We start from the raw sequence: 9,149 nt of genomic DNA, 5'->3' as shown, positions 1-9,149 counted from the left end.
AAAATAATGACTTTAAACCTTTCAGGTAACAGCATATAATATCATAACAATCAATATTATTATTATTATTATTATTATTATTATTATTATTATTATTATTATTATTATTATCATTAACTTAGCTCACATATCATATGTCTAGTTGTATTGCATGTATTGATTTTTTATTTTTTCAAAAAATAAAAAAATAAGGCTTGGATAGAGTAATTTGAACTAAACAAGAATAAATCAAGGGTTAGTTATTTACTATAGTAGTCATATATCATCACAGCAACCGTTGGTTTGACCCTCATCGCGCACCGTAGTTACGAGTCCGGAAATATGGACCTCAGGAAGAGAAGAAAGTTGCCTCATAAGTAAAGGTAAGTTTATCGACATGTGACACAGTTTTTATGTGACAAACTTAACCGGTTAGTGCATGAGATGTAGTAAATTAAATCCCATCAGTGTTTTGAATGCCGTGTTTTTAAAAACTTCGACGGAGTAGCTATACCGGCTAACAACAGGGTTGGGTCGTGTCCTAAACGGCTAACTGCTGGCTGTTCAAGTGCACTAGACAAGGCACGAGATAACGGAGTTTGTGCTAAGAATAGTGCACTAGGCGTGTAATAGGTAGCGATTTGAAACGCAGCCATTATGCTAGCTGGTTGATGTGGCAGTCAGGAGGATTTAAGCTAATACTGTTTGTCAGTAAAAACTACTACGCAGTGAGACGTGTTTTGCTGACAAACAAAGAAATAATAACTCGTGACATTTATAAAAGCAAACAAAGTAAATATAACAACAAAAATATACAGACTTCTGGAGTGTTTTGTTGACGATGTTGTAGCTAATTGGACTGTTGTTATGCATCAGAAATGTACTAACACAGGATATGAGGTGTATTTGAGTAGGTTTTTAATGATTGTAATGTTATCTGTACAGCTTATTTAATGATAGACATGATTACGAAGCAGCTTGACTGATATCTAGGGCTTGTCTTTATAATTCTAACCCTTAATGACAAAGCCAGAGGTGACAAGGAAGAAACATTGAGAGGAACCTGATGTGTTTACTACATTTATTTACATTTACATTTATTTTACCACATTTTACTACATTATTGAAGATAACAACCAATCGTGTTTTCTTGTGTTTTTTGCAGTAATGATGAGGTTTTCGTCAGAAACTAAAGCACAAGGCTCTTGCAAGCTGTTGATTTTCACAAAAGTAAGGAAGGACTAAAGTGTGTGTATCCTGAAAAAAGTCAGAATGACTGCTGAGGATTCAGGCACCGAGGTGGACATTTGGTCCTCCGTCCGCTGCCTGGGTTATCTGTCCAGTGTAAACCTGTTGGTGGCTGTGTGTTTGGGAATGTATGTACGATGGGAGCATACGTCCGAACCTACAATCCTAGTCATCTTCATTCTAGGTCTGTTTGTGTTGGGCCTCTCCAGCATTCTCTATTATTACTTCTCTATGGAGTGGGCCAGCCTGAGCCTGTTCCACCTCTGGTTCGGCTTTCTGCAGGGTCTGCTGTGCTTCCTAAACAGCTCTTCCCTCGAGAGTGACATAAAGGAGCAAGTGACGAACTACCTGCTACTAGCCAGCGTTGTCATGCGATCTCTGTGGGCGCTGACAGACCGCCTGTGTGGAAGCACCAGTTATCAGAGCGTAGTCCTAACATCAGCAGAAGCTCTGGAGCTCCTGGGGTTTGCCATAGCCAGCACCACTATGGTCCTCAACAAGTCAGCGGCAATTATCGCACTTATGGTTGCTCTAGGCACTATTATTGTAGACCTACGCATGAAGTCTCTCTTGGCTCTTCCCAATCTCATCTGCTTTTCTGTAGTCACCACCATCACCTTCTTCCAGGCTCTACAGGTCCAGGCCAACCCGTTTGCTCTGGGCTGTTTCCTTGGACGGCTCATTTTTGAACCCCTGATAGACTTGTACTTCAGCAACCTGTCTGTGACTGAGCGATGGATGCCCTTTTTGTTAGCAGGCAGGCTGTGGCGAAGACTCTCTCTCTTCCCACTGAGCATTGTGGAGCTGATGTTCTTTGTGCTTTGTGCTTTGAAACTGGGATTCCTGGAGTTCTGGTACCTCGTTATACCTGGATTTTGTGTGTTTGGCCTCTTTTGGGTGCTTTGCCACATGGTGTTTCTGGTCACGCTTTGGGGCTTCCACACCAAGCTGAGTGAGTCCCAGAAGGTTCTGGCTGCCCAGCGCTCAGACAGGAGCAGTCTAGACAGGATCATGGCCTCCAGGGGGGTACGCCATTTCTGCCTCATTTCTGAACGCCTGCTGTTTTTCTGCCTGCTTTCGACTGTCATCCTGGGGGCCGTGTCATGGCAGGTAAGGGAGAGTTGTATAGCTGCAGGATTCCTGTAGCACTAATCAGATAACTAGTGCAAACACTCAGAGTCTGTGGCTGTAATAGCAGCCATTTTTACTATTCTATAGTAGTGTTTGTTTAGTCACTATACTTCCTGGTGGTAAGTGGATTGAGTTGTATTTAATCTACAATAATTTTTACTTTTTGTAGTAAACCTTAGGTTGAACATGCTAAAACATATATTGCATGCTTTTTGTTTTCCTGAATTGTTTGTGAGGTTATGGAGAATAAATGCTAGAATGTGTTCATTTAGATCTTTGATCAAGTTGTCATTTTCTAGGCCTTCTGTTTTTCCTCATATTAACTTTCTCATATTTTATCATCTTCAGAAAACATTTAATTTGGTTAGAAAAACGATACGGTGCCAAATCTGGAAAATAGGTCACCAGATAACGTCTTTCTATGCATAAAGTTTTATCCAGACAAGCTTACTGATGACAAGAATAATGAGGAGGATAATGACTAATCCTTGCTGTTGTTGATGAGTAAGTGGCAGAGTAGTGCACTTCTTCCTACTGATTCTCTTGTGTGAAATGAGGACAGCATGCACAGCCGGCTGTTAGACCTTGGGCAGAAGTACCTTATTCGACAAAAGCAGAGAACAACTAAGCGCTAAGATAATGTGCTGTAAAATGAGTCATCCCAGACCTTGCTGTAGGGTGTCCACTGCCAAAGGCAATATTATTAAGTAGTAGTATAGACTCATGGAACAGAATTTACCCTTGATTTTTATGTCACAAGTTTGGATTATATCTGGATAGGAATTAGTAACAAAAATGTAGGTGAAAATTCAAGTGGAAGTCCAAATCCAGCTGCTCAAACCACTGTGTTTTATTCATTCAGATATAATTTTTATATATATATCTCCGCATCTGACGGCCAAAGCCCTTCTTTATGCAAATGGGCTTCAGTTTTTTTTTTTCTTTTTTGTTTTTTTTTTTTACTGTGACAAACATATTTTGCATAAAAATGTATGAATGAAAAAAATGGTGGTCATGTGTTTTATGGGCTTATTTACATATTATGTAAAATATAAAAATCACTGAGATAGGTAACAGATATCCCTCCATGTGTAAAAGGAGGTGGTTGGAATCTTTTTATGGTTCAGTATAAGTAAAAACCACGTGTAAGTTCAGTTTTGAACCTGATGATTATATTGTCATTGGAGTGGAATTGAGAAGTTCTAGTTTTTGAGCTACTGTATACATGACAGAAGAATGAAGAGTGATGTGATTAATCCATATCTAGATTTCGTCATTTTTCTCATCTGGTTAAGAGTTGACATTGTGAATTATGATGCGTTCAATCTACCTGTTTTACATCACTGGGACATTATGTGAGATTGATTTCAATGTCAAACAGAAACACATTATAATGTTACGATGGTGTGAATATTCATTTTTTGCCAGCTTTCTAATGCACTCTTCATGAGCATGTTCCTGGTGGTGCTCTCAATGGAGTCTCTAGCACACGGGCTTTTCCATGAATTGGGCAACTGTCTGGGAGGAACCTGTGTGGGCTACGCAGTGGTTATTCCAACCAGTTACTGCAGGTACATACAACACAACCCACATATACACAAAAAGCATGAGACCGACAGAATGGCTTTGTTTCTGTTTTTTCTTCTCTTTTTTTTTCCTCTTTCCCCAGCTATAATAAAAGTGTGTTCAGAAACTAACTTGTCTCTCAGAGGTTCCAGAACATTAAGTCTATCTGTTCATAAATAGTTTTTTATTAGAGAGTTTATTAATAAATTGAATATCGCAATCAACAATATCACTGTGCTATAAGCAAAATAACATTCAAAAAGAGTGCACTTTCCCAGCATCAATTATTTTCATATAACAGCACAGTCTGATGTGTGTTGTTCTTTTCACATTCAGTTCCGCTTCTTAAACAAGTCAACTGGGATTCCCAGGCAATACAAATATGAGATTGGGCAGCATGGTGGAGTTTTTACCTGTCAGTTTGGTTAGATAATGAGTTGTTGATTTGTCCTTTGCTTTGGTCTCATAGGTAGAAGCCCAAGTCTTCATTTGTCTTTATTTATCCAGCCAGTACCAACCACCTTCGTTTTCCCTTTTGACATGACAGTTGAATCATATTGAGTAGTTCACTCGTCTTATGGAGAAGTTAATGACTGGAAGTCCTTGAATAGGTAATGGTAAATGGTGTGAAAAATAAACTAATAGCCTTTCATAAACATGGGTAAATACTGGCTGTGTAGGGAGGGCTATGTGCTGAATATAAGGGGAAGCTGCGAAGAGTGAGGAGGGTGATTAGGATGCAGCTCCATGGCTCCATCATTCTCAGTATTCCAGCACACTGAGAGCCAGGCCTCAGCAGGGTGTTGGCACATGAGGGGAATATAGCAGGGTGTAATCTCCTGTCTGATGGGTGCAGATCATGTTTTTACAATCATGAGGGTTCCTCAGGGAGCTGAGGCAGGCAGAAAGGAAGCGAAACAGAGAGTGAGACAGACAGATGGATGTAGCATGAAGAAAGATGTAGAGACTGAGAGGCCCATTTTGGCATATGCTCCTTTTAGCCATTTTCATCTCTGGCAGATTCCAAATTGGAGTCTATTTAATCATTTTTATTATGGATAAATAATTTCAAGTACCACCTGATACATTGGACTAGTGTGGAATAGTGAAGTTGTTGTTGAGTTTGCCTAATTACACTGCTCTTTTGAGCAAATGTCTCACATGATTAGGCCTCATCTAAATCTAATATAGCTAACACAATTCAGTATGCCTACATTCACTTAAGAGTCTCTTTTGTAGCGTGTTCATTATAGAGTTTCATTAGCGTTCGAGAGTAGAGAATGAGCAGGGGAAAAGATCAAGTGAGACTAAAATTGGACAGAGGAATAGAAACTGCAAGAGAGAGTCCCCAAGTGAAGCAGGTGGGAGAACAGAATAGTAGAGAGGAAGGCTCTTGAAGAGCCAAACACACTGACCTGTGAAAACTACCTGGCTGTGTGTTTTGGATCTGCCATTTCAGTCTTCAGCAAGCACGTGTGCAGCAACGCTGTTCAACACTTCCATTATGCTCCTCTGGAAGGTTTCCAGGGTTAATGGGCTTTTTTAGTGCCGCTGTATCCACGCGAAAAGGGGCAGAAGGGTCATAAGAGCCTAAACGTGTTTTATAGTGCAAGATGCTGAATGAGGTTTTATGAAGGAATTTTGTTTTTTATTCATTGTAGAGAGCATAATTGATCTTTCCAGAGCAGGTCTTCCTGTGTATTCACATGTATGTAAGGCTACAGTCCATACCTGGCACACTCTCTGCTTTTATTCAATAGTGTGTTTTCTGTTCTGTTTATTTTTTTACACTTCTCATCTCCTTTACCGTTTCCTGAGCTCATACACATTCATGTCCTTCACAATCCCTTCCTTCACCTTTCTCTCCCCGGACAGTGCGGATGGTCAGCCTGTACTGCTTCCTCCGGAACAGGTGCAGGAGATGAACCTGCGATCCACTTCAACACTCAATGCCGTCCAGCGCCTTTTCTCACACCACCTAATCCAGACATTTGGCTGTGACTACTCCACCAGCGGACTGAGCCTGGACACCCTCCAAGCTAAACTGCGCTCCTTCCTGGACCTGCGCACTGCTGATGGCCCCCGGCATGACAACTACCTCATCTACTACAGTGGACACACTTTGCCCACAGGAGACTGGGCTCTTACAGGTAAGTCTTAGATGGTTAGTATTTTGGTTTATTTAGTGTTTACACTATGCATATATTCTATCCTTTTAATTCTCTTATTAAACCCCTCATGTTTTTATGTCATTACTATGTGTTGCAGCAGTGTTGTTTTAGCTGACCTTTTTGTATTTGATGGTTTTTTTCTGAATGCTTTATAAATCTTATCTTGGCACAATGACTTCACTGTGCTTCATCTTCCTGTTTGTGTGTGCAGTAAGTATCTCATTAAGCTATGAATCCATATGAGGGCTAGACAGAGTCAGAGGTCATGTCAGAGCAGGTCATGTCATGTCAGTGTTTGATCAGAGCAGGCTGGCTAGGAAACAACCTCACACACACTGCTGCACAGGTCTGACTACAGCATGCTGGGCCCTGTGGTTGACACAGTGCCATACACACTCCTTCATTGGCCTTGTTTCTCAGATCATATCTAAGTTATAACTACTACCATCAGCTAGATCTATAATTAGCATCTGCTTTGACATTGAAAGTGGGATTTCTCCCACCATATATGCTACCAGGAGATATATCTTATGTGTGTGTAAAGATTGTGTGTTACAAATAACAAATGGAAAAAGAAAACTTGAAAAACAAAAAAGAAAACAAAAGAAAACTTGAATGATGTAGTTGGATAAGCAGTCATCCCATTTCTGTGAATCTCCTAATTCTGGTGCAAGTGGCTACCATCAGAATTCACATATTTTGTTGAACGGAGTTGACCTGTGTGCATTTAGGTAGTCAGGTTATAGAGTTTTACGTGTTCCTGGAACGCCCTCAAGCAGGGGTTCCCAAATGGGCCTAAATGAAAATTTAGAGTTTCTGTGACCCCACAAAGTCCTTGTCCTTTCTTTTTTCCCATATTTATAACATAGGATGACTGTAATGTGATCATATTTTTGTTAGTACCATGCATATTTGTAATAGAAGTGTGTAATGCTAAAAACTAAATAATTCTGTGCAAAGGCAGCCTCCTCCCTCTGACTGACCGCTATCTCATCTGTACATTTTTTAGGTGGGGAAAGCTTGCATCTTGGGCAGATACTCAATTGGTGGAAGGAGCGCAACATTGGCTTCTCGTCCCGCCTCATTCTGGTCCTGGATACAGAGAACTCTGGGCCATGGGTAAAGGCAGTGAGGAAGGTGGAGGGGCTTTACGTGGCTGTGCAGGGAGCTGAAATAAATTCGAGGAGGGATGCCGAGAGCCAAGACGCCCCTCGCCTGGGAGACTTTACCTCGGAATGGGTGGATTACAACTGTGAACCAGAGAGTGGCATACAGTGGGCAGAGAGAGGGCGTCTCCTCACAGCCGTTTACGGAGTGTCCAAATGTTGGAGTGACTACAGGCTCCACCTGCCGACTGGCAGTGACATGGAGAAGCACTGGAAGACCCACTTCCCCCGTGTTACTTACCCACTGGTGGCTGTGGCTAACTGGTGCTGTGGGCTGAATCTGTTGTGGCTCTGCGGTGTCTGTCTGCGCTGTTTCCGGAGGCTTAAAATGGGCTGGTTTCCCCCTGCCATCCTCGACACAGGGCAGGGTATCAAACTTGTAAGATCATAGATCTTGCTATGACCTCTGCAACATTTTGACATGACTTGCACCTTATTTTATGTGCCTTTTCTTTTCTTGGTTTAACTGCTCATTATATCTATTTAATTTTGTTTCTTGGAGGTCACTGTGCACAGTCTAAATTTGGTGTCTGCATTGCCCTTTTCCTTTGTAGTTATATTTTCTGGACCGGGGATGCATTGATGCAGAAATTCTAAGCCAGTGCTGATAATTGATCTACCAGCACTATTGCTCAAATAAGTAATAAATACCTAGAAAATAAATGTTAACGAAACAGGCTTAGCAACGTAAATGTTTAAAAACAACAACAAAGTGTTGTCTTAATAAGCTTTCATGCAGATAGCTGTAAGTGTATTAAGTATTTAAAGACAATACACTTCATGATATTCATACTAAATGTCAGTGGAGTTACAATATTCACTCTATACTGTTATTATTTTATGCCAATACCATCATTTTTTCTGAGTGTCATATTTTATACTCTACAGCTAGCTTTTTAAGTGCCTTTGACTTTATGCTTCCATGTGAACAGGTAAAAGGTGGTTATTTCAATGAAAGTGCCTCTTTCAATGAGCAGATATGGAAATTATGCTGTAGGAAACCTATTTTTAATTCACAATGCCTGTTTAGCCTCACTGATGACACTCTTGGCAGAACAGGAACTGATGGCTGTGATTGGTGTGGCATGTAGTGTGGAGTTCTCTCTGCTCATTATTGCCTCACTATACATTGAATGGACTTTGACACTGGGTACAGGCTCTCACTTTGTCCCAGCGGCTTTTTCACTGTACAGAAACACACTTGCTTTGTACAGGTTTTGGTGCTTCAGCTAATGTATTCTCCTTTGACATTAATAAATGTTTTATGTAAATATATTTCGTACAGTGAATGAAGTTAATTACAGTGTTGAATGTCTTTATGTAGGTGAAAAAAATCCTCTCCTTTTATGCCTGTTTCCTAATACAGTTCAGTACGCATGCAGTGGTGTTGAAGTACAAATATAGTATTTCAGGTTTGGAGAGCAGGACTGATGAAACCCTCAGCCTTTTTTTTTTTTTTTTTTTTTTTTTAAATAGGGACAGTGAATGAAGGCTTTTTTTTCTGCTCAGACCTGCATGTAAACATGCCTCTGAGGCAATGCTTTTAAGGGCCATGTTAATGCTTTTTATTTATTTATTTTATGGCTCAGGACAAGAGGTCTGCAAATAGCTATTCCCTCTAGGCTCTATTTTTAAACAGCAGGGTGGGAGTTGGGGTTTCTTCAAATCTTGAATGTATACTCTGGAGTTCCTTGTCAGAGTGTGTTTTTATTAGCTGCAGTCCCCAGCTGCCCATGTGAAATAAAGCCAGTGTGTTCTCTTTCATTATCTGTGACTGAGGACTGGGGTCAGTGACTCACGCATATGACTGAAATCATTTCTGAGAAGTTTATATTAAGAGATTGCTTTATCTTTTAAAGAAGATTAGACAATAAATCACAGCTGCTCA

At 40.5% G+C, this 9,149-nt stretch overlaps 1 protein-coding gene across 1 annotated transcript; it reads left to right on the top strand.

Annotated features, from left to right (window-relative positions):
• The first annotated feature begins 270 nt into the window (after positions 1–270).
• Positions 271–8,536, top strand: tmem168a (transmembrane protein 168a). Its single transcript, XM_060889596.1, has 5 exons — positions 271–362; positions 1,145–2,337; positions 3,787–3,929; positions 5,800–6,074; positions 7,105–8,536. The coding sequence occupies exons 2-5, from the start codon at positions 1,252–1,254 to the stop codon at positions 7,650–7,652; spliced, it is 2,052 nt and encodes a 683-aa protein (XP_060745579.1). The 5' UTR covers positions 271–362; positions 1,145–1,251; the 3' UTR covers positions 7,653–8,536.
• Positions 8,537–9,149: the final 613 nt, after the last annotated feature.

Source organism: Tachysurus vachellii, chromosome 16, assembly GCF_030014155.1.
Source record: "Tachysurus vachellii isolate PV-2020 chromosome 16, HZAU_Pvac_v1, whole genome shotgun sequence".
Taxonomy (NCBI): Eukaryota; Metazoa; Chordata; class Actinopteri; order Siluriformes; family Bagridae; genus Tachysurus; species Tachysurus vachellii.
Note: the sequence above shows the minus strand (reverse complement) of the source record. Positions and strands in the feature narration are given on the sequence as shown.